Below are 26,397 nucleotides of genomic sequence, written 5' to 3'. Positions count from 1 at the left end.
CCGGGCGCGCGGAACTATCCAGGCGCTAGGCGCAAGGAGCCAGGCGCCAGAATATTCCAAATCTTCTTATGAGAGAGAGGTCAGTCACGAGGCTCCTCTTTGAGTTTTTAACTTGAGCAACTTTCCCCTGGCAAAGGTGCAAGATGTCGCACAGGCGGCTGTCGCTTTTGTCAGAAGGATTCTGATACTAAGAGAAGCCATTTTTTCATTATTCAGAAGACTCCTGTGTTTGGCAGTTCCTCTCAATGCGGACTCTCTCCTTCATTCATGCTCTTCCCTCGTTATGAAGAGGCAAGAGCTTTGGGAGTTTTCTTATAAGAATCTCATCGACGTTTGGGTATGATGGCAGATAGGAAATATCTTCTTCCTTCCGTAAACCCTACAGATGAACAGGAATTCTGTCTCTTCCGCGATTTATGAGGAAATCACGAAGTTTTAAAGAGTTCCTGGATTAACTTCCTTCCTTAAGGAGATATATATACTCTTTCTATCGTTCTATTAACGAAAAGAACGAAGATAGTTAAAATTTTGCCTTTCTCTATCTGCCTCGGCAGGGAAAGAAGGTAGTAAGAGTATCTGCTGTATGAGAATACGATACGGCAAATCAGCACATACCGTAGTTACTTCTTTGCTGAGCAACTCAATTACCAGTATCCTTCCAGGAATTTCCTAGGAAGGACTACGCTTAAAGGGATTGTTAAGACAACACCTACTTAGCTTCTAGATTTATCGAAGTCTTGTTTCGCTTAAATATGCATTAATAACTTCCTGAAGTTCGATAATAATTTTAGAAGATTCCTTTATTGAATGGAGTAGCTGGCAACTCTGGAAGAGTAAGGCCAGACGGCTAACGGAGACTGCTATCGCATAATCGCTTAGACCAACGCAGTACCATGTAGGTGTCGGTCATGATTGGTCGGTTACATGTCTCTCTCCTGCGGGATGGAATAACTAACCGTGTCTCTCCCCTACAATCACGGTTTTAGCCTCGGATTGAGGGGATAGTTAAGCAAACATAAATAAAATATTGTCTGCCTTTTGCTAAGAAGCTTTCAATAAGAAAGATATTACAACATTTCAAAGCTGTTTACTGTAGGTAACATTATTAAAGGATTCTAACGCAGCGGAACTCTATATTATACAATGCTCTCATGCTTACGAAAGCATGGCTTATTAGAGTACATGCTTAGTGAGAAGATGAATGTAGTAGAGAATTCACTTTAAGACTACGGTATGGTCAAGTCTTATGCACATACCGAGGCTAACTACAGAATTCCTAGTATCCTTACAAAGTTTTCCTAGATTAATGCTGTTTACCACAATGTGACAGTATTATAAAGGATTCTAATACGGCAGAGCACGATATAATATAATTATCTCATCCTTTCGAGAAACGCACACAACCTTTTTAGAATCGGATATTGCTCAAGAGAAGATGGGTGAGTCGGATGGGAAACATTCTCTTAGTGGCAGAAGTTGTTTCCCTGAATGGACTATACTACGTATATAAAAGTTTTTTCCTACTAAGAACGGAATTAACATGTGAAGGATGTCGGGTACCATAAAGGCACAGATGTTCTGGCACATAACCAACTAGAAGGAAGCGCCAGCATGGCGCAAAGCGTCAGAAGCGCCAGCCTGGCGCAAATTGCGCCAGAAGCACCATCCAAGATATTTTCTCGTTTTAGCGAGTTATTAACCTAAGAGTCCAGTAGCCTCTCGGACAGCAGGCTCGGTAACGGCTAGATTCGTTCCTGATTTCGTTACCCATTTAATCGGAAAGGGGTCGTTTACAAGGAATGATAAAATGATTTATTTTAATCACTTAGGCCAATTCCACGACTCTCTCATATCGCAAAGAGCATCGAGAATCTCTTTTTTTCGCCCCTGTTCGCGTTAACAAAAGAGAACCTATTTGGGAACAGACACGGAACGTAACGATCCTTAAGAGGTTCGATGCAAGATTTTGCATGTCCGTGAGAACCTTCTCGATCGAAGATAATAACTGTTAACGTATGTCTAACATTTATTGAAAAGAGTTGTGAGATCCTGCGGAAAGTCTTCTTCATAGATCTCTTCGCAAGGTAGAAGACGAACAGGCTTCCTATAGACTGCTTCCTTTTCCTCGAACCAAGAGAGGTAGCAATATACGACATCTTTAATTTAAAGAAGGGGAATAAACTTTAGTCTTTTTTTCCCCTAGTTATAAATTCTTAACAGATATTAAGATAAATGGGCATCAAAGGAAGAGAGGATGAATGCTTCATTTTGGCCTTAGAGAGGTTGGATTCACAGAAGTCACGTTCTTCTCACAGTATGTTTCGTAAGGTTTTTCCAAGGGTATCTGGATATTCTATCAGAATCTATTATAAATAGACCTGAAAAACCTCTCCACTCTGAGTCTGTCCGCGTGCAGACTGACCAGAAGTGGACATGAATGAGAGGATTTTTCAAGGTAAATGACAATAGTCATGGCTGGCTAAGACATAGAATTGCTGCAGATCGTGCTAGATGGAATGAGGAAACTGTCCTCTTCCGATACCTCTGTGAACCACATAGCAAGGTTTTTTCTTCACTTTCAGAGGGAAGAATCACCTATGTATATATCTGCTATCAAAGAACGCAGTAAAAGGCTATACTCTGTCTCTACAAGGGGAATTAGAGATAACAGAGGATTAAGATCTTCGGGATCTTATACGATACCGCAATACGACAAGAGTAGGATATCATGTACTTCGAATGGGATCTTTTTGTGGCCACAGATTCCGTGTTCCGACAAAATGGAACTGCTCCTCATCAAACTTCTTTGAGAAAGTTTATGAAGGAATTCTTTGTTTCTCTTAGCCCTAAACGACCAAGAAGACAAGTGAATTTTTTGTGCATTGGAATCTCACATCAGATTCAATGGAGACTCGGCAATGGGTTCTTGCTAGCATAGTATGTCTGGCAAAAGAACTAAAACCCTCTATTCCTGACGCAACGCTTTCAGATAGAAGTTTCGTTGCCCAGGCAGGGTACTTACATTTTCATCTACAGAAGAAGAGATGGTTTAAACGTTTGCCTACAGAGTCTTCGGGGTGCGATGAGGGCTCAAAATGCTTCCCAGAAGGTATTCAGAAGGATACAATAAGAGCTAGAAATCAGGGTTCCGCCTAATTTCAGCTCGGAGTCTCCTTCAACTTCCAGACTCCTTCCCTTCCTTCGGGCAAGGATAGGGAAGATTCTGCAACGAGGAACCTCATCAACATGTAAGAAGAGATCTCGTTAGCAAAGGAAGTATTCACGAAGGATCCTCCTCGGAGGAAGACTCTTCTCTCTCGTATTGTTAGATATCTTGTCGTCTACTGGATGTAGCTGACTACAATCACCTCCCCTTGCCAGGGGCCAAAAGCTCAAAGGGGAAGAATTTCTTCCACCCTTCTCCAGTCTCCTGATAAACTATGTGGTTGTTCAGGACTCTCGGACAGTGTAGCGCCAGCCAGGCGCCAAATGCCAATACAGACGAAAAACGCCAGAGGCGGACAGTTCCAAGGAACTCTGTCATGTTTGGATACTGAGAAGGAGCGGGCCTCCAACCTGGCGCAAATGCGCCAGAGGCGAACAAATCGGACAGATATAAGAGTGTCCGATGTGGACATCGCCAGACAGCCTAGAGACTCTTCCAAGCTCGAAGCTCCAGCAAGTGTGGAGGAGCCAAGCCAGGCTCTAGAAGCCAGCCAGGCGCCATCCAGATGCCAGGCTCCTTCAAGGCTAGGCTCCAGTCAGGATTGAGGATCCATCCAGGCGCAAGGCTCCTTCCAGTAAAGAGAAACCTAAAGCTCTGTCATGTAAGAGGGCTAGTCCCCATTGATATGATACAGGTAAGGCTCTGCCATGTAAGTGGGTCAGCCCCCATTGGCACGATCCGAGAAGGCTCTGTCGTGTAAGCGGGCTAGCCCCCATTGACATGATCCAGAAAGGGTTTGTCAGTCATAGGTCCCTACCTCGCTGAAACTCTTGAGGCATGCAGACTCATAGACAGTAATCATGAAGTCTTCTGCCAGGCTCCAGGCGCAAGGCACCAGCCAGACGTAAGGCTCCAGCCAGGCGCGAGGCACTAGCCAGGAGGGAGGAGCCAATCAGGCGCCATCCAGGCACGAGGCTCCAGCCAGACGCGAGGCGCTAGGCACCTGCCAGGCATGAAGCGCTAGCCAGGCTCCAGGCTTCACCCAGAAGAGATCTATATCAAAGAATGCCCTGGCCTTCTTTGAGACAATGTGATCTCCTAAGCACTTGATAAGTGCATTGATGATTCCTTCAAACAGCTGAGAATTAAAAGCGCATGAAGTGCGAGCTTTTCTGAATTCTTGTTCTTTCCTTAACAATATGTCATAAGGACATATTAGCTGTCACATACGGGAGATGCAACTCTGTGTTGACTTCCCATTATCCGAAGGATGTCAAGATAACCTACGAGAGATCCTTCTCTCTTGGTTGATACGTGTCTGCGGATACATTGCTGGGATAGGGAGCCGATACTGATCCTTAACTAGTGAGTTAAATTTTATTTAACGTCGTGTTTTTTCTTTGGGTTGTTTGAAAGGAGTTTGGGGATAACTCTTTTCAACTTAAGCACTAACCCTCGTGTTAGGATCAGGTGATCGGGATCGGTGTTATGCTCCTTAATTATGCCACTAGGCATAGGCGTATTGTCATGTAAGAGGCTCTGTCGAGTAAATGGATAAGACCCCATCGACAGACCCACAAGAACTCTTAGCCATAGGTCACATCCTCGCTGAGGCTCTTGAGGCGAAGCAGATTCCTAGGCATTAGCCATGGAATCTTCCGCCTGAAAAAGTAGGAACCAAGGTTTTATTTATTTATTACCTACAACGTATGTTGTTTACCTGTCTATTCAGTAAATAGTTGTCTCTTACCCACCACCAAGGGTGTCAATCAGCTAAGTATATATCTGCCGGGGAAGTTGCATGTACAAAAATGATATTGTTAGAATACAATAAAGTTTTTGTACATACTTACCGGCAGATATATACGATGAATGGGCGGCCCACCCAGCCTCCCCTCAGGAGACAGGTGGAAGAGAAAATCTGGTTCTAGAACGGGAATGGTTCCTATTCCTGCCACCCAGCGGCAGGGGGGTAGATCACCTGACCTATCTGCAGCGTGTGCCGCGAAATTCGAATTTCTGTCTGACGTCAGAGACATAAGCTAAGTATATATCTGCCGGGTAAGTATGTACAAAACTTTATTGTATTCTAACAATATCATATTAAAATACTGGGGTAATAGCTTTTTAGAGGGTTTTTTGTGTTTTAACTATCAAGATAGGCAGTTCTAAGTGTTTTTAGAGGTGTTTTAAGTATTCTCGGAATTTAGCTATTCGTAGGGGGTGTGGTACCCATCCTCCGCGAATATGGGTTTGTCTACTGTATCTGTAATCAAAACATGGTGATAGCATAGGCTGTGCTAGCAGTCACTACCGTAACATAGTCTAAGATTCTGAGTTCTAAAGATTGAGTTAATTTAAGAAGCTAAAAGCTTAGAATATGCCTATAAAATGTATAAAAAAAATCAGCATATACGTATCATTACAAATAATTAAAATTAACTGATAAACAAAAGGAAAAAACTTTCGACCTTCTTTGTTGACAATTGTTTTGTCATAACTACTGAAAGCTTGCTGAGCAGCCACTGTGACTATACCCTATCGGTTCCTTGATGGCGAAAAGGGCAGGGCATCGGCGGTGACCGGCGATGCCAAATCAAATATTCCCACTGATGTTGTAATGGATTTGAAGGCAGCATAAGTTATACAATGCAAATGTACTTGATTTTTAATTAACTTTTGCCGATTATTGAAAGCCCTTGGTATTTTCTGGCTTTTAACAATAGAAAAACAACACGTTTTTTCTTAAACTTGGCATAAATATTTTCCAGCGCTGCCAGTTCTTCTCTCAGGTGTTAAACTGACCTTAGGGCATAAAGACGTCAAACAGCCGGGACTAAAACCCCTACTGGGAAAGGTAGTCGTTGCTTAATTGTCTTCCATGCTGGGCTGGTACCATTCTTAATGCAAATATTCTTTTCAGTTCCCAAAATTAATTTCCTTATATATATAACGAATTCTTTCTTAAAAGTTTTGTATTTATAACGTGCAGTAATATTATCTATATAATATAGTCTTGTCATTCTTGTCTATTATTATCACTATATGACATTCATGACCCAAATAATCATTTATTTGTTTTGACAAACTCTTATGAAGATATAAGAATAGAAAAATGTTATGAATACTCTTAATGGAAAGAAACGAGGGAGTATATTATATAAAGATGATAAATTGAATAGCTATCGATAATTTCACTCTTATATTTATGCCTCTCTCTCTCTCTCTCTCTCTCTCTCTCTCTCTCTCTCTCTCTCTCCCTTCGTTCTCTTCTCCTTTCTCCTCCATATATATACATATATATATATTAATAATATATATATAATAATATATATAGATATATATAATATATATATATATATATATATATACATACTATACCATACATATACAGTACAAATTAACACAAAAACAAGTAAATTAAAAGTGCGGAAGTTCAGTAGCTTGTGATGATCACAAGAAAGGTCCTAAAAGAGATTTAATTAGACGTATATGAAAAACAGAGACCTGGAAGAATGGAAATATTTTCGAAGGAGTGCCGAGGCAACAGGGAACCCCCAGAAGTATACTGCTCCCATGAGACATTAACAAACGCCAAGGAGGGTAAACCTCCTTGACAGACGCACGGATTAAAAGGGGTAAATGGGAAGGGTAGGCCTTTAAAAATTCGAGAGAAGTGCATTTGGCAATGTAGGGGCCACGCCCAAATCGCCAAGGAGCCGATAGGGTATAGCAAACAGTATAATCTTCATACCTTTCTATTCTATTTAATCTCTTCAACCTCTAAAACTAGCAAACTGTATAAACCATTTATTTCTATTCTTTACTCTCTCTTACCTAATTTCACTATTCTTTTAACTATTGCTCTGTTACTGTTTCTTATCTCAGAAGTTTTCAAAATATTTTTACTCAACACCCTTCCGTATGTTGTCAAATCAATTACATACAAGAAGTTTACTTTGTTGATTTCAGTTGTCGGGAAATCCAGAGCCTACGGTAGGCTTAGCTTTGTCCCAAAAGTTTGCACTTTTCCAATATAGAAAGAACATAAAAATAATAAAAGATTCTCAGATAAGTAAAACAACATTTGTATTTAATGTCTATATTCTACAAAAAAAAAAAAAAAAAGTGTTTCACCTTCTGTAGAATGAAATGATACATTGTTGACTTCTGTTGTTGGGAAATCCAAAGCCTATGCAGATATTTTCCTCTAATTTTACTTACAACACCAGCTCTTGTGCATATTGCAGTTCCCAGGTGCCTCCCTCTCTGTACCCCTTTGTATTTTCCTCTATCACCAGGATGGTCAACAAAGAATTCGGTGCTGATTTTTGGTGGTTAGCAACATCTAAATTATTGTGGTATGGCTGCTTCTGTCTCAGATTTTGATCTTAAGTTTTGATATGATAGTGTCACCATGTCATTGAGTTTCTGGTATTCTACTTTCATGGTTCTCAAATGCCCATCAAATATCTGGCCTTTGTTCTCTGTCAAACAACCTCTCTAAGATCTTAAGATACATGGTGGTTTTTCTTCAACTTCATTATTTTAAAGTCTGCTTATGTTGTTATCTTTTGTAACGTAAAGTTAAATCAGAAACTGAATTCATGATTGGGAGTATATTTAGTGATGTAATGACATTTAAAGGTCTTGCAGGAGGTGATGGAGGAATCAGGTAGCAAAAGTTAGTGAAGGATTTGTTGATACAGTTAATGAAGAAATAGTACTTATTGAAAGTCAGATGTTTTAACATAGATTTGTCTGTAACCTTCTTGTGGTTTATGTTCAGACAGCTTACAAATATAGGAAAAAGAAATTGAACCTTGCCATGAATAGGGCAACTTTTGTTTCATCATGACCATATTAATCATATATTGCCTCATTTTTTTAACATTGAAATCCCAGTCATTACAATTTTATGAATGAGAGGTGTCTACTATGCCTACTTCTGTGTAGCTCTTGTAAAATTAATCCTCTTGCTCTTGCTTTTCTTTGGAACAACTATATCAAGTTTTGTCAGTGGCTAAATATACATCATTTTCAAGGGCATTTTATCCAAGGAATTGTTTTGTGTGAGGCTTATAGTAAGCATAGCGTAGGCATTGAACCTGTTCTTGTTGGTGAGGCTATGAATTTTTCACATTGATGTACTAATTTGGAGTAAATAAAATTCTGTCAGTTATCTTTTATGAAAAATCATAAATCAAAATTTGTACTATATCCAGGGCCAAGTGTATCAAGTTATGTGAATATAGAAAAAGTGAGTTGATTGTTATTTGTTTTTAATAATGTCGTACTGGATGATTTTACAGTAGAATAATCCTATTAAATTAGTATTTGTTGAATCATTTTGAATTTTTTAAGTAATGTATGTCATTTGCAGGGTGGAACTTACAACTACATGAGTCCTGAATCCACAATGGATGCCCACAGTGGTTTAGCATTTTTTAATAATGCAGGAAATAAGTTGACTGTTAAGGTAAGTAAAATGAAAAGTTTTGTTGAAGGTATAGATTAATAGCACAGAAAAGTTATTACAGTACTAATAGAATTAAGTGTAAACTTATGTCTATAGTATTTCCACCTTATACGTACATCTTTTTTCTCTCTCCACTTTACTTGTCATTAAGAACAGAGTCAAAAAGTGTGATTTAGTGGTCTTGTTAATAAATTTTATAATTATAATGCAGCTAATGTTCAATAGTTTTCTCCTTGTAGCACCAGTTCTCAGCTGTAGTCATATTCTTTTACTTTTATTCTGCTGACTTGCCTTCTGCAGTCCTGGTTGATCCTATTTATTATCCCATCCATTTGCACTTTACATGTTTCACTTTTCAGTCATGGTTTTTCTCATATTTCAAGAATCGTGGGTCATTTCAATTTATGAAAAGTTTTGTACTATTTGTAAATGCCTTTTCAGATGTCTTATGTATGTACTACTATTTGTAAATGCCTTTTCAGATGTCTTATGTAAGCATGTCAGTGATGCATTACCAGTTTATTTAGGTAAATTACACATATAATTGTTTATCAGGCAACAAATATTATTGTTGTTGCATTAAATAAATTATAAATATTCCTGTTACAGTTACCAAAATTGATGTCTAGCATTCCTATGGTACTATTTGAACAGTTGATTGTTCATACGCGAACAAACCCTCGGTCTTAACAATAGAATAATTTCTACTCCAGTCTTTTCTTTACCACCTGGACGAGAGTTGGGTTTTTTCCTCTCCTGGCCTTTTCCCCGGTTCTTGCCCGTTTCGTTCCTTAGTGTGTTTGTGTGTGTTTTTTCCTGGTATTATGGCTTTTTCTGCTCCTTCTCGACGTTAGCGTTGGTGCCCCGGAATTCCTGGATTTCTGTGTTCTCGTTTTTTTGGCTTCGTCAGCGACAGACCCTCACATCACATGCAGTAGGTGTCGTTCCAATTTTTGTATGATTACGAATCCTTGTACGGAATGCCGGGCATGGCCTTTGGAGCAGTGGAGGAAGTTTTATGGTAAGAGAGAACATCGGAGAGTCTCCACTCTTCCTTCTTGGGAGGGCTTTGCTCCTATTCCCGATGTTTCGTCTTCCGCTGTAGTCAACCCCCATAGTAGCGTTGTCTCTGCATCTCCTTCCTTTTCCTCCATTGATTTGTCGATGGAAGCATTGGGAGGTCGCCAGGGTATTTTTTGTAATGTAGCCCCCCTCTTCCTCGGGAGCTGTTTCGGTTCCCGAGAAGGGTGAGGTTTTTTCATCATTCTCTTCTCTTCTAGTGTCTGAGGCATCCAAAATGGCGGCGATTTGGAAGACGCTACAGCTAGGGGGCACCCTGTCCTTGGGGTTGCTAGCACATTTTGTGGAGGCTCGCAACCCCCCTCCCTGTTCCAGCCAGGCCATCCCTCCTCCTCCCGGCCTTGTCTCCACGGGTGAGAGCAGTCGGCCAACTTGTATTGCTCAGCTGGTGTCTGCCGCCGCCTTGTCTCGGAGTGATGCTGTGGTGTCAGCCCCGTTGTTGTTGTCACGGGGCCCATCGTTGTGTATTCCTCCGCCAGTGGTGTCTCTTTCCCCCTCGCTCAGAGGGGAAGTTGTGACATCACTCTCATCGATGACATATCTCCCAGTCGCCTCCTCTGATCCGCCTCTCTTAGCTGCAACGTCATCTCTGCCGCCCAGTTTGGAACATCTCCCTTCCTTGTCTTCGGAGCCTTCTCTGGCACATGAGTCCGAGATCATCTGCCAGGCAGTTTTTAAGAGGCTGGTCTCTGTTTTAGATGTGAAGTTGGCTGCCTTATTGGTTGGGGGGACTGGTAGGAAAAGCGTTGCTTCGTCCCCGCCTTCCGAGAAGAGTGCGCATAAACTAGTGATGTCTTCCTCTCCCTCTTTCCCCTCTACGCCTAGTAGGCGTCTTCGGCGTTGGAAGGCTAAGGGCTTTGCCCTTCCTTCGCCACCGAGGGAGGAACAGCACGGACGTCTTCCCGAGAGTGCTGTGGTTTCGGGCAGTGTTAGTGATGTATGTTCTGCAGGGGTTGCTTCGCCGCCGAATCTTGTACGTGCTACCACCCCACCCCCCCCTTCCGTCCTTGCACATCGCGAGCGTGTTGCAACCTCCCCCGTCCGTGCACGTGATGGTAGTGCTCCTTCTCCAAGGCCTATTCGTTGCCGTAAAGATCAGAAGGCGCCTGTCAAGAGGTTGAAGGTAGTGAGCACAGAGGTGGTGCAGCCGGAGTGTTTGCTTGCTTCCAAGTCTTCCACTATTAAGGATTCTCCGTCAATCTCGAGTGCTCGAGTTTCCCCCCCATCTCACGTACGTACGGCCGCCACGCCCATGTCTGTTTATGGACGTCTGGAGTCACCTGTTAAGGTTAGTGATGTGCTTGATGTTACTGTGGGTCCGTCTTGGAGGCTGACGCTTGGACCTAGCCCAGATAGGCTAGTAGGGGTTTCAGACTGTTTGCCTACTAACCCTTCTCTATGAATTTTGGTGGAGAAAACGCGTTAGAAGAGCCTACACATCCTTCTCGTCGTCGGTCCCCGGTGCCAGAGCAGGAAGAGGGGGACACGCAGGAGTTTGTCTTCCTTTTCGGAGGTGGTTGATCTCATTCGTGGGTTCAACAATTTGGAAAGTAGGACTCAGACTAGGTCGTCTTACACGTTCAGTCGGTCTTGCAGAAGGTTAACGCCTCTGTTTCTGACCAGGACGGTTCACTTCGCACTAGAGGCTCTACCAAACTACTACCCCCACCTCTCACAAGACATAGGAAGTACTATGCTACGAGCTCTGCGTTTTTGTTGTCATGCCACATTACTGATTTCCTTGTGGTTCGTATCTTTTTTACCATTGTACTTACTTGAATTTGTTGTAGAACATTTTATAAGTTAGTACAAACAGTCCCCAGTTATCAGTGGGATTCCATTCCGACAGCTTAATGATAAGCAAAAATTGCTGATAACCGGATTATGGCAACAATAACCGGTTAAAGGTGCCCCTGTTAAATATGGATTGGTACCATAACTCTATTATCGGCACCAATAACTGGAAATCGGCGCATTACGGTGCTGAAAATTGACGATTTTCAGCGCTAGCCGAGCGCCATAAATTCCAATTACCAATAACAGAGTCCACCGATAACTGGGGACTGCCTGTACTTATATATATACTTACCAGGTTATACTCTACATGCTTAGAAAAGATCAGCATGTACATGGATAAATAAACAAAATCTTTCAAAGGTGTTGTCAGTGCATGTAGTAGTGAAAGTTTAGCATACATAAAAAGCTTTTACTCACCACGTGGTCTTACGTCCAGGTCTAAATGTATTTGTAATTTGTTCCTTTGAGGATGCAAACACTATGCCTCACAAATATGGAGCATCCTTACATGCATGTGCTGGACCAGCCGTGTATGACTAAACAAAAGTGGTACCCAGGTGGAGATAGGGGAAATGCCCATTGTCACCCAACTGACATCACTTATTCTAAGTAGTGGGGTAGTACCATCAGTGCACCTCTCATGGTGTACTGTAGGTATTACTTTAGATTGTTTGCAGCATTCCTTCAGCCCCTAGCTACGACCCCTTTCATTCCTTTTACTGTATGTTCTTCCATTCCTGTTCGCTGTCTTCCATTGTTGCATAGTGCAAGTGCAAGGTTTTCCTCCAGTTACACCTTTAACCCTTATTCACTCATGGTGAGCATCAATTTCACATGCCATCGATACAGAGGAATTGGATAGGAAAGAGGTTCCATTACTTCTATAGCCCATAAATTCACTAATGGCAACTTTTAGACTGACTCAGATCAATGATTAGGTGGCTCATGCGTTAGTTGTGACCTTGTCTTCAAGGGAGCATGTACTCCTTCTCGCTCTCTCACATGACATCTTTTTATATATTTGCTCATAAATATACCCAGGGGTTGTTGTGGGTTTTAGTTCTTATCTTTTATGATAGTATATCAGTTACAATTGTAATTTTGCAAAGAAATATTAGGTAGTATCTATAGTCCTGGGTGGTTATTTGTAATTGCATAACTGAAGAGAGAATGTGACTCTTAGAAGTCATTATTTTGACTCCTATATATTGAACTTTCATTATGTGCTATAATATTTAACTTTAATTATTTGATATGTAACCACAGATGGATATTTAATTTTTTTCTTCAATTATTGTTATTTCAGATTGGTGTAAAGTCTGATGTTTGGTCATTGGGTTGTATTTTGTATAACCTAGTGTATGGAAAGACACCTTTTCAGCATATTGTTAATCCTTTACAAAAGCTAACTGCAATATCAGATCCAAAAACAAAGATAACTTTTGATGGAATAGAAGATAAGGAGCTTCAGGATGTGATGCAGCTTTGCTTACAATATGATCCTCGTAAAAGACCCAGTATTCAGCAGCTACTCAACCATCCTTATTTAACTTCTGGTTCCCACTCGGGTTCATCAACACCAAGAAAAGATTCTCAGATTAAGTCAGCAGTAGATCAATTAGCAAAGCTCACACCCAATAGTCTTCAGAAAATTACTTCAGTAAGTAATAAAATGAGAGTTGTACGTAAGTCAAATTTTTCTTGTTGTTTACTTAATAGGGCCAAAGTTATTCATTAAGCTTAGTATCACAACATTACATAGGTAATAGTAATTTGTATAAAAGTGAAAAATAGTGTAACTTAAAATTGCATTCTTATGGAGGGGAAATGTTTACGTATGTATGTGTTGAAATTGTGTTCATTATAATCCATTAATCATAAAATGCATTTTTCTGTGTACAACTTACTACCATTCACACCCATTTAAATCTTATTACAAGAACCTCCAAGTATGTTATGCAACTTAGTAACATCAGTGTTTCAGCAGACAGTCTTTGCCCTTGGTTTTTTGCACCTCCTTTGCCATAACTATTTTTTTTCTCTCATCTTGCCTTTGCTTTGCTTTAGTTCCTTTAGTGTACAGTGTGTGTATTTGGTGAAGGGAACTGAATATCATTTGTCTGTCTTTGTGAAATTTTAGTAAGCACGCACTTCATATTATTGTTCAAGAGCGAGCTGGATTATCCAATAATTCATTTGTCCTTGAAGTGATTTCTTTTTATAAAAAAGCATTGGTAATTTACCTCAGCCACTACTAAAAACTTATACTATATGGATATAAAGGTACAGGGGTAGAATATATTACAATTTAGTTGAAATCTGTGTGGTTGAAAGAAGGCTTGGTTGACTTTGGTTAGGGCCTTTTCCAGTGTGCCAGCCTGCATGTTGGTTGGTTGTAGCAGTGGACCATTGGAGACAGTACCTAATTAATTATCTTGGTGAAATTACAATTTCTTGCAACATTGGAATCTGCAGGTTCATGGGGCCATTGATCTAAGATTTTATATTCATCAGTTATTTGTTGTCTGGTATGCCTGGCACCATGCTGCTGAGTGTGGTATATATGAATAGCCCTTCCTGGATGTGGCATGAGATCCACTTGACGGAAGCATAGTGCTTGTATCTAGTTATATAGAAACAGACATTCAAAAATTAGAGAAACTGTTCCTTGTGGACCAATGAAATTAGCTGACAAGAATTGGTTTACAGGAACACTATGTCTGGTTCACCATTGCTTCCCATTATAACAACTTTGTTGTAGGAATATTTGTATGATTCTGAAATGCACCTAAACGAGTTTAAATTTGTAAAAAAAAGAAAAAACTTATCTTTTACTGAGATCTTGCAATTCAAATGCATTAAAATACCTAACTTACCCTTTTAATTTTTCTTAGATGTTTCCATGTAATTACTGCTAAATGTAAGGTTTTATATTGTTTTCAGATGATGCAGAAGATGAGACCAAACCAGTGAGTCTCCAAGCTACAAGTATGTGGCAAAGGACTATTTCATGTGAGAAGGGACTAACGGGAGTGCAGTACATATTATTTTTTAGTGTTTTGTTTTTGCTTGTAAAGATATTAATTGATCAAGCATTTGCTTTTAGGATTTTTTTTTTTTTTGTAGCATATATTATATATAGCATATTTGATTTATATTATTCTAGGTATCCTTCATGACTGTCACTTATGTTCAATATCTGTTCCAGAGTCCTTACTCAAGATATTTTTGAGACTTGTAAGCTTTTGTATAGAAAAATGTATTTGTATGTCTTGAATTATATTCATTCTTCACTTGACTGAATATATTTTTATATGACTATAAAGTTTAGAATTGAATTTGATGAGTATAAAGTCATATTCCATGAAAATTCTGGTGAAATTTTGCTTGTTTTAGGTGAGCATAAAGTTCCAATATGTGAAGAAGGGCTGGAAGGTCATTTCTTTTGATGAGGCTGAATTGGAAAGAAAAAATAGCCAATGTGGAGATGAAAATTGGATTAAGCTTAGGAAAATTAGTAGAAAGAAAAGACAAAAATCAGTAGAAAAAGAAAAGCAAGAAAAAATAATATAGTTGTACTAGTAAATGAGATTGTAGGTAGGCCTGTTGCAAACATTGCCATATTCTAGTATCTGGTTTCTTACTTCTCTTTTTGCTTGCTAGTTTTATCTTGGCTACAACTAAAATGTGGAATAGTTTACCCAGTGCAATTGTGCAATATTCTTATCTTAAAATGCTTTTAATAGGAGTAAATTCATTCCTGATTTCTGCCAACACCTGAAGTGAGGCATATTAGTTTTGTTGTTTTCAGTACTCTCTATTTGCTTATCACCTTTTCCTATAACTTGCTCACGGTTGGCTGATTTCCCTTTTGAGCCCTCTTGAGTGTAGAACGTATAGTCTGCTGCCTCTGTCCATAAGGCTTTACAGTGAAGATTTAAAGACAGTATATGGAGAATCAGTAGGCAAGGCAGTATATGGAGAATTAGTAGGCAAGGAAATACAAACAGGTTTGGCATGGGACCAAATAGTTGTGTAAGTACTTTTGTAGATAATTCCCAGTTATTTGGAGATAAACTTGGTTCATGTCTTTCTTCAGCCTGAAAATTGAAGGTAATAAATCTGAAGGCTTTGTTTAAGCTACAGATGTGTCTGTCATCCATTCTGACTTAAGCCCTGATGTGTTGGCAGCTTGTTCTGCAGAGATAGCTGTATAAGACTGGATGCGATGAAGCTCTTCAGTGTCAAATTCTTCCCTGCTATCCTTGGTAAAAGTGCAAAAGGAATGTTTCTTAACCTAGTCTCCCGATTAACCTAACCGTCTTATAGGGTGCTGTATCAGGACTTGACCACCCTTAGAATCAGCAACTTCCTTTTGCTGTTGATGGAGGGTTTTTTTCAGCCAAGGAATGCTTATTCACTACAATCCCATTAACCATTTCTTGGCTTATTCACTGTAATCCCTTTAATCATTTGTTGCTCCATTTCCATGCAACAAAATCACAGTTGCAAGAAGTTATCCTGGTCAAAATTGGAAGGTCTCTTACTGTATTTGCCTAGAACCTCATGATACTGAGCATTACTTCACAATCTTTTGTGCAGTTGGCATAGTTAACGTCAAACCTACATAGATTCTCCATTTGTGATGAATTTACGTACGACACTTAAGTAGTCTTTTATTTATGCTAATTTGTCACCTTTGTGATTTGCCTTATTTGTTTCCTCATTTATGTAATTTTTTTTCAACTCTTCTTGTAATTGAGGCACACTCCTCTTGGCAATCAAATGTTCATTCTTGATTAACATGATTATATTCTCTTGTAAATTATAAAAACACTTCCTCCTCTTGCTAATCAAGTGTTCATTCTTGATTATCATGATTACGAGAGATGTTTCACCAACCCATTTTATTCAACTTAATTTGTTCTTACGGAAATGCAAGCCATTGCCTTTTCTGTAGGAAACCACCGAGGAGGTGACATAAGTTGAATCCCCACCTGGAAAAGTTTTATTCCCAGCTACAGTAGTGAGAAAGGGAATGATACTCCCACAGATATGGCAAAGCAATAGGGCTCTAAGCTTGAGTCTGAAGTGTCTGGGATCTCGCTCGAAAAAATGGAAGCATGGAAAGCCAATTGTGACCCTATGACAGTCTGACCAAAATATATTTAGGGCTAGAAGGAAGACTGCTTGATGCAGAGAACTGATGTTACAGTTGTCACTGTAGCAGGCGCAGTCACCTATCTAAGGGAAAGGCTGTTCTTGTTGCAATGTGTATGAACATTACTAGGGTACTAAGCTTGCTGCTTTGGGGTGAGATCCAACTTTTAGTTTATCATCACATTCCACAGATCATGTAAGTAGGTGGTCTGTTTTTTGAGCAACTGCTTATCTGAGGATGCCTGAACTAGCCGCTCATTCAGGTGACACAGCAAGCATTTACCTTCCAAATGGGCCCAAGCTGATAACAGTGACACCTATGGGGTTGTTGCTAGCCCAAAGCACAGCTTTAAATGGGTAGTAAATCCCATTGTAGACAGAGGAGTTCCTTCCTAAGTGATGGATGGATTCTTACAAGTACAATTGTAGACAGAGGAGGTACTTCCAAAGCGATGGATGGATTCTTACAAGTACATGTACCTCCATTCATATTCTCTCTTCCACCTTACTTTTCACCCTATTTTAAAAAGTTTCATAGTGCAACTGGAAGTCACACAAAGTGCCTGTTTTGCCTTTTCCCCTCATCAAGAAGGGTGCTATGGGGTAGGAAAACATTCAGGGGCTACATTTGGTTTTCACTGGTTTTGTCAGTAAATAGAGGCTAGATATAAAAGTTGAATAATTCTTACTCATTAATAAACCTTGGTTTTCTTAATGGCAGACCAGTAAAGAAACTACTTAAACTCAAATATTAATAAATCACTGCAGGAGAATAAGTTTTGTCCTACATTCTGGTCATGGAGCATGAAAACTTTTTTTGCTTATCTGGACCAAGCTGCATTTCTTTTTGGCCATATACTTTTCACCTGGGCCCTTCAGACTTTATTGCTTGGATCTTCCTTTCACTTAAATCTTCCTCCAGATTTTCACTTTTCATTGCAGTCAAGTAGAAATTATTTGTGCAAGCCCTACCCAAGTTTATAAGAGAATTTGTGTTTGTTAACAAATCGCAGGGCTATAAAAATATCTTCATTTGCTAACAATTTATTTTTACAGAACTGATGCCTTAATGTACCAAGTCCACAAGATATTGTTTAACAATCCTATAAAAAGAACAAAATTAACTGCTGCCACAATATTAAAAGTTATTCAACATAGTTTAAAAATGTTGTATTAATTTAACTTTTAAAATTTTCTAAAACTTTCTCATTATACAGATTAGCTGCAATAAGCTATCTCAAAGGAATCCAGAGAATGTTGTCTAACTTGTTATGGCTGCTGTTTACTTAACATTTAATCAGGGAGAACATATAAAAACATACTCGACTAAACCAAGAGCAAAATCCTTTCAAGGTTTTTGACAAATGCAGGTAAAAAAAGAAAAATTAAATTACTACATCTTCACACTGCTCCCTTTCAGAAATACACAGATTGAGTAATGCACAGATCTGAGTACCAATGACTCCGGCAAAAGAATCTTCTATTGTACAGTTCTCTAGTATATAAACATTTAAGGAATTTTTGTAGCATAACCATTTTCTATCCTACAATGTCAATTTAAAATATATTTTCAACCCTACCTGAAGTTATAATAACCCATAAGCTATAAAAAATTGTACTCATTGCGTCATATTTGATACAAGGTATTAAAAACCAAACTTGTCTTCATCTGGAGTAGTTTGTTGTAATTTATGTATAAAGAAAAAAAAATTCAAAACTGGTACATAAAGGCAACATTTAAATAAGCAAGGATTCCCAAACCCTTTTGACAAATTCAAATTCTTCTGTAAAGCATCTAGCATTTACAGACAGTAAGCAGTGTTTTGGTAAGATAAAGCTTTCAACAACTGTAAACAACCCACGTAATAAACAGATGCAGTTTGCCTGATCAAATAAATGTCTTGTCAAATTTCACAGGCCAGGTATTAGTCTTAAAGTAAGCTAATTTGGATATCTACATTTCTTAAGAATTCTATAGTCTACTTAACTACATTACCTTAAAATTAAGAACTGTACATATTCAATATCTACAATGCATTAAGAATCTGTTCGTTCTAGATGAAGACAATTACCTTTTCATTAAAAATCTAGATAAAACTACTTTAAAGAGTTAGCTAAATGGTCAAAAGTACAATTTTTTTTAAAGTTGGAAATACTGCATTGAAATTTAAAATTCCAGCTGTCAAGTAAATGCCAATTAATCATCGTATGTTTTTGCTGCTGCACGATTATCTCTGTTTTTATTACGTGCCATGTGTCGTGCTTTGCATGCAGGGGACTCACGATTAGGTTTCTTTTGAGAACGCCGAGCTAATGACAGCATACCTCGATCAAGCTGTAGTGGTGGTGGTCCCAAGTCAAACATATCTCTCACCTGAAAGTAAGCAATATCTACAATAAATATAAAGAAATACCTCATTCCTCACCAATGTCAAGAGTTTGTGGGGTTGAGTATTATTTTGATGATCATTTTCTGGAGTACAGTGCCACTTATAGATTTTATTTTCCATGCAGCAGTCTCAAAAAGCAATGCATAACCTCCAACTTATTGTACTAAACTGAACCATAAGGAGACAAGATAAATAGGAAGACCAATGCCATGGAACCCTTGAAAAGATCACAAGACATGGGGCAGATCCTGCAGAATGAGAATCACTTCTTAAGCACAGGTGGAGTAGAGATAACTGGAGAACAAACCTGAGGCACAACTAGATTACGTAGAGGGACACTCGCCTCAAAGGCAACATGAAAGACAAGGCAGAGGGATGGAGTTCAGGTCATAAGACATCACATAAACTGAACTTATGGGGCAAAAAAGCAAATGTGATCCCCACTGCATTTCCTGAGAATTGTAAACAAGGAGGGAGGGTCTCGTGAAACTGCAAAATACAGAATATTGAGGCCACTGGCGAACACAAGTAATATGAAACCCCACTATACAAGAGCCAGATGATCCCTCAGGTGCTGCTAATAAGATAAAAGCAAGACAACACAAGAAAGACCAAGAATGCAGAAAAGCTATGGCATACAAAGACAGAAAAGGCAGATGTCATAGGCATAGGAACTCCATCCAAAGGAATAAAAAAAAGATGGCACACAGCTACTGGCAGCTAAGCACCATGTGAAGGAAGAGCAATACTATGTGAGCCTGCGACCAGCTTGAACAGTCAAGTTCCAGAGTGAGACGAATACACTGGCAAAAGAAAATTCCTAATAAAAAAAAATTAGGGGGGGGGGGTTAAAAAGAAAAACAAAATCTACTCTGGGATCATTGTTGGTCTAGTAGAGAGACTGCCATGAGACATGAGAGAAGGCACCACCACTGCTCACAATTGAATGAGTTTAGTGTAAGAAGGAAGGACTCAGGTTCTGGTTCTGATTCTGATCTTATAATCTGTTGATCAGTCCTTCCTTCTTGCACAAAACTCATTCTATTGTGAGGAGTGGTGATAAGTAACAGAGATTCAAGAAGGAAGTCCCCCACCCCCCTCCCCATTATCTTCTCAAAGGGGAAGGAACAAAGATGCTTAGGCAAGACTCAAGAAACAGCAACAACTGAATTATGGATGAAATGGAGTGCAAAGCAATCATAAATAAGATAAGAATAAAAGCAATATGCTCTAATATAAAATCATGAATAATTCACTCTGAATTTTGGTAAAAAGATTCTCTGAACATCTGAGCTTACAGTTCAGTATGTAAAGGATGTTAAAAGTAGAAAACTTTGAAAATGGAAGGTCTGGATAAACTTCAAGTTACTCTAGCATTATTTTCATCCCTTTAAACAAAAATACTTTTTTTTACAAATCTCAAAATTCAAACTTACCCCAATGTTAAAAGTTATATGATTATTGAGTCCTATACCCAATGTGTGGCACAGAGATGCATACTGCCATTTCAGTGACCAGGTGTCGAGGAGGAGCTCTTGACGTTGATGCTGAGGTCCTACAGTTACTGTTTCACAAGGTAATTCTCCCTCTTCAACAGTCCTTACAACATCCCTAAATGATGCTCTTTGCTGTTTTCGGTCCTTTTTAGCTCTAAATTTATGAGAATCGGTGGCCAAGTCTGGTAAATGTTAATACAATATTTAGAAAATTATACGCAACAATAATGAACTTCTGAACATAAATTATCCTTTTTGTCAAATGAAGATTCTAAAATTACGCTGTAATATATTTTTTGAAAGTTTTTGGACAGAAGAAAAAACAAGGAAATTCAATTTAAAAAAGGGCATTCTCAATAATAAATCACCTATGAAACTCGAGCTTGGTGCTCTCAGATGCTAAAACTCTCTGGCATCAGCCTATGTAACACTGGTACTTTACAAGAATACTATAACTGATTCAAAACTACAGGCAGTCCCCGGGTTACGACGGGGGTTCCGTTCTTAAGACGTGTCGTAACCCAAAAATCGTCGTAAGCCAGAACGACGTTCTTGAAAACATGTCAACAGGGAAAATTTCACTAATTTGCAATTTTTCTTAGGGCCGTATCTCTAAAATTATCACTAATTTACTTTTTTCATGTGCAACACTGTGTATTCACAAATTACTGTATATTTTCATTAAAATACAAGAGAGAGAGAGAGATTACATAAAACCATTAAATTCGTTGACCATTGTATGGCATTGTTAAGCTCTGAGTGTCACTGGAGTTATGAGATAGGGAAATTGATACAGAAAAAGACGAAGGGAAGAATTTTCTTTTGAAATTAGTTATCGTATTATTACTACTTTTATTATTATCATTATTATTATTTGAAAATATAATAAACACGTGCATCTACCATAAAAATTCTCTCATCTCAGTAAGAAAGAGGAATTATCCTTACAAGTGAAATGGAAAGGTCATTTTCATCTCTTTAAAATACGACCATTATGAATTTTGTAATTAAAGTTTTATTATTATTATTATTATTAAATAACTGAAATTATCAATAAACATTTTACATACTAGTACCATAAAAATTCTTTCATCTAGGTAAAAGAGAGAGAGAGAGTGTTTATCTCTCTCTGTTCTCTCAAAAAATACTTATAACGCTTCCAGCAAAAGAGAGGGAATGAGTTACCACTATGACACATTATCATCTTGTGGCAAAAAAGAGAGAGAGAGTTAACCTTAATTAAAAGTGACATGGATAATTAGTACGTATTGTATTTCTTTAAAATACTATCACATATGAATTTTGTAATTACAGTTATTATTATTATTATTATTATTTGAAAGTATTAAAAACAAATAGTACAAGTACATAAATAATCTTGAGTCTCGGTAAATGAGAGAGAGAGAAGGGGGGGGGAAATACCAGGAACACGTGATTGCAACACTGCAGCTCTTCCCCCTCCAGGCTGTCACAGAACTTGATATATCTGACAGTTTTAGTACCTGGATCTGGAGAAAAGGTTACTGGAAGAAGACTGGGATTTCCTTTATTCTTCCATAATTTTTTAATTATAAGCTAAAATCTTGCTAATTCACTATGGTATTTTCTTTAATGAATTGATATTATTGCTGTATAAATAATATTATTTGAAAATAGTAAATCATTTATTTATCATACAAAAAAACATACATCTTTGTAGTAGAGAGAGAGAGAGAGAATTATTATTTTTATTATGTGATATCATTTCAACTTATTAAACTTACTAATACAGTATTAATCACAATTAATATTTGAAAATTAGTAAATCATTTTTGTATTATAAAAATGTATTTAGTCATGAAAATAAACATCAAAATACACTAATTAGTGATTATTTTCGTCGGAAAATACAGAGAGAGAGAGAAACTATGGTTTTTATATCCAAGTCTAAGTAGAGTATAAATGGATTCTTTAAGTGAAATAATGTTTCAATGATATCTTGCTGTTTTGTATTAAAGGATATGTATACTGTTTGAGAATGCGTTCCTTATCCTTGACTATGGTTACCATACAGTTTAATAGCGTAAATTAATTTATGCGCCCTCCGCTCAGAAACTAGTTCTGGGTATGAGGTATCGTTAAAAGGCATAAAAAACCGTCGTAACCTTGGAATTTGCGTTGTAATCTAACCAGAAACTTAGTTTTGTTAGTTATGTATACTGGAAACAAGCAATGATTTTTCATTATTTGCGCTTTTGGAGTGTTATAAACTGCGCATCCAAAGCTAGTGTATTCATTCACTCGGAAACTAGTTCCGCATATGAGGCGTCACTAAAAAAATTTAAAAAATGCGACATAAAAAGTGTTGAAAATCATCATAACCTCAAAATTTTTGTTGTATCTAACCAAAAACTTATTTTTATTAATATACTGTGGTAAACTATAAAGGATTCTTATCATAGTATGCGTTTTTTAAAAGCGTCGTTAACTCGGAGCGTCGGAAGCGTCGTAACCTCGGAACGTCGTAAACCGGACCCGTCGTAACCCGGGGACCGCCTGTATTATCTCATTGTTACTGTCACATGTGGTTTAATAATTTTCAAAATAATTCAACAATTTAACAACAGGTAATGCCAAAAGTTGATAAAATTTCCATTGAGTCTAAACTTGATATCTCTTGGTTGCAAACTTGGCACACAAATATATTTTAATTATGTACAACTTTTCTATATGAATGTCTGCACCAATACACAGCCTATTACCATAAAGTATTCTGGATAGTTTTGGGAAAAAATATAATTTAAAAAATTAAAATATTTTATTACCTTTAAGAGCTGCACACAGTTCCCCCTCACGATTCCAAGAGTAATCTTCATCATGTAAACGAGCTGCTTCATAAAGCAGAGCTACTGCTTCTCCAGCCTGAATCCGTAGATCTACATCACTGCATCCTAGGAGATCATACATTTCTCGAACAAGTCTGGAAAATACAAATATTGATAAATATAATAAGCACATTCAAATCATTGATCTCATTATACTCCGGGTTAAAGGAGACATTACCCGAGAGCAGGAATTAATTTGCTCCTCACAAAAATTTTGATATAAGATTTCATAACTTCACTAAGAAAACTATTCCACATTTCTGTTGTAGTAAGATAAGACTCCTAGCAAACTGTGGAGTATTACACCTGTAAGAGAAAAGAAAATGTTTGCTGCAGCCGCCTGCTTGGTGCCACAAGGAAAAACAGTTAGGTCAGGTAAAGAAGTGTAGAGGATGTTTGTCCTAGTAATATGTTTTATGCAAAAATGTACTAGCTTTAAATCTATGCCATTAACCAACAATGTTGGCAAAATAAACAAATGATAACATAACTTTCCAAGACTTTGAGATGATAGTCAGTGATGAAAGACCTGACAGGAAAACAGTATTCCCTAAAAGGAAGAGGAAAGAGTTAAAATACATATATAACAGCTTCATCCTGAAACATTCTAAACTATTTCCACAAGATGGGGGGGGGGTCTGGGGATTAGGAGTGGCAGAAGTTGGGAATGCAGCAGGAAAAGGTACAAAATATATACCTGTCAAACTAATTGTTTCTTCAATATGACCCTCTCCTCTTCCTATCTATTTATATTTATATATATACACACACACATATATATATATATATATATATATATATATATATATATATATATATATATATATATATATATATAGAATTAAAAATTCATCTGATTACTCAAAGTCAATTTCACTGACATCATTATTGTTTAATGCATTTTACTTTTATCATAAATTACATAAGTTCCCTAGTCAAATTAGTAACAACTTGAAAACAATTTATACCCAAATAATTATTGATACTCAATACATTACTATACCAACCATTTCCACCCCACACATGGTAAATATAAATATGAAGAAGTGAATGACTGACTGTCTAGTTTTAAATTTATGTACAAAAACTTACTTATTAGCCATGGTGTATACAGATGAAGGGGACAGGAGGCACATGAGGAGACAGAAGCCATTGAGAGCAGATGTATGTAAAGCTGTTAATGCTGGTGCATGGTTAGGCAGTTCTCCATTACCCTGAAAAAATATCTAAAATGACAAATATCCATAACAACGCACTTACCTTATATGCTATAACCTATTACTTTGATATTACAAGAGCCCAGACAAGAATTTACAAAACTGCTGTTTGTCCAATACACAATAATATTGCAAGAACTGTACTAAAGGTCTCTGTAATACCCCTTCAAGCTTTGAGCCTTGCCTTTACTTTTCAAGTCTCTTGGTCTTTCCTACCTGGCTGTCTAACTTGACTTTATTGAATGAATGTGGAAGTCAAGGTAGAGGCTTCAGAAAAATATTCTAAGAGTACCTAGACTTCAGTTTTACATGTATTTAGGTTGTGTTCATCATATATATTTATTACTCATTTGTTTCTTTCTACTTCACCTACATTGTAAATTAACTGTATCTATCAATACAGCTATACTATGAATGCCTTATCAAACTGTCATGATGCCAAATGGTGGATGTTGAGACTGAAGAGATACATCTGTAGTTCAACCAGCCCAGTCACATTTCTAGATTCCCCTATTACCAATAATAAAGCTCTTTGCAGCCACCCACTAACCCTAGCTGCACAGCTTTCTGACTAACTTTTCATTTGTTACCTCCATCAACCTGGTTTTACCTTGCTCTAACTTTCACTGTGATTTAAACAAAAATCTAGGCAAGCTCATTGAGCATCTCAAAATGGGAATCAAGTGATACTTTATAACAAATACATAACCCTCCACTAATGACTGTTTGAAGGCTATATCCTTATAAGGGATGTGAAAATTGAAGGTAGTTATTCTCAAGTTGGAAATTAAGTGGGAAGAAACAAAGAAAACGAGTGGAAACCAGGAAAGAGTATACCAACACGGGAAAGAATAGGAAAGATCAGTAAACAAAAAACAACCACAAGCTGAAAGGACTTGGGAACAAATTTATTACCACCTGGTGTACTCCACAAGCCTAACATCAAGTGGTATCCCCCTTGAGAAATAAACAGCGCTTCAGTGGTCTGGTTGGTATGGTGTTGGCGTGCCATCTTGGTGGCCGCGAGTTCAATTCTTGGACATTCCACTGAGGAGTGAGAAATGAGTACTTCTGGTGATAGAAGTTCACTCTCAACATGGTTCAGAAGTCACGTAAAGCCGTTGGTCCCATTGCTGAATAACGATTGGTTTGATGCAATGTAAAAATGACTTATTTTTAAATCAATTTGTATTTTTCAAAGCTAACAAATCTGAGGTCTTAACAATAGGATAGATCTTCTAGTGCTATAGCTGGAAACCGGTAAAAACAATTAAAAATTGTAAAACCAAGAAATCCGTGGTATCTGGCAACTTCTGCATACATGTGATGGATGTTTGGTCTTTGACCAAGCTTGGACCCCTGCGATATGCCAGTCTTCCTTTTACAGCCTTGGAGACCAGAGTTTTGCTTCCCTCTCCTTTTTCAAGCATTTTTTTTTTTTTTACTGCAGCCTGCACCTTATAAATAGGGAATAAAACTCATACCTTGGGAAGAGAAGCTGCAAAGACACCATGCAGGGTGTTCATAGTAGCAGTTACATCTGCAAGATCATGACAGGCCAAAAAAGCAGTCATTGCCAGAGTAAGTGCAACCTCTTGTCGTCCATTCAGAGATGCTGAAGGGTCAGTTACAACCACTGTCAACACGGGCGCCAAAGTCTTGTATACCTGCAAAAGTAAACAAACATGCAGTAGATGGATGAAAAAACCCATAAAGTTCCTATCATTAACAGATCAATGTCCAATAAG

At 38.1% G+C, this 26,397-nt stretch overlaps 2 protein-coding genes across 3 annotated transcripts in view; one reads left to right on the top strand and one right to left on the bottom strand.

The window, feature by feature from the left end:
* The window catches only part of LOC135208580 (dual specificity protein kinase TTK-like), a 74,011-nt gene extending 59,151 nt beyond the window's left edge, over positions 1-14,860 (top strand). Inside the window, exons 8-10 of the mRNA XM_064240923.1 lie at positions 8,550-8,645; positions 12,829-13,182; positions 14,466-14,860. Of these exons, the coding sequence (XP_064096993.1) occupies positions 8,550-8,645; positions 12,829-13,182; positions 14,466-14,495 (480 nt within the window). The 3' untranslated portion in view covers positions 14,496-14,860. The remainder of the gene's footprint in view (positions 1-8,549; positions 8,646-12,828; positions 13,183-14,465) is intronic.
* Positions 14,861-17,710: 2,850 nt separating this feature from the next.
* The window catches only part of LOC135208581 (interferon-related developmental regulator 1-like), a 50,266-nt gene continuing 41,579 nt past the window's right edge, over positions 17,711-26,397 (bottom strand). For both annotated transcript variants that reach the window (XM_064240924.1, XM_064240925.1), the window contains exons 5-9: positions 26,134-26,316; positions 24,525-24,646; positions 23,373-23,527; positions 20,509-20,750; positions 17,711-19,056 (exon numbers count right to left, since the gene is read on the bottom strand). In XM_064240924.1, the coding sequence (XP_064096994.1) occupies positions 18,880-19,056; positions 20,509-20,750; positions 23,373-23,527; positions 24,525-24,646; positions 26,134-26,316 (879 nt within the window). In that variant the 3' untranslated portion in view covers positions 17,711-18,879. The remainder of the gene's footprint in view (positions 19,057-20,508; positions 20,751-23,372; positions 23,528-24,524; positions 24,647-26,133; positions 26,317-26,397) is intronic.

The sequence above is a fragment of the Macrobrachium nipponense genome, chromosome 35, assembly GCF_015104395.2.
Source record: "Macrobrachium nipponense isolate FS-2020 chromosome 35, ASM1510439v2, whole genome shotgun sequence".
Taxonomy (NCBI): domain Eukaryota; kingdom Metazoa; phylum Arthropoda; class Malacostraca; order Decapoda; family Palaemonidae; genus Macrobrachium; species Macrobrachium nipponense.
The sequence above is the reverse complement of the archived record's forward strand: the minus strand, read 5'-3'. Positions and strand labels throughout refer to the sequence as shown.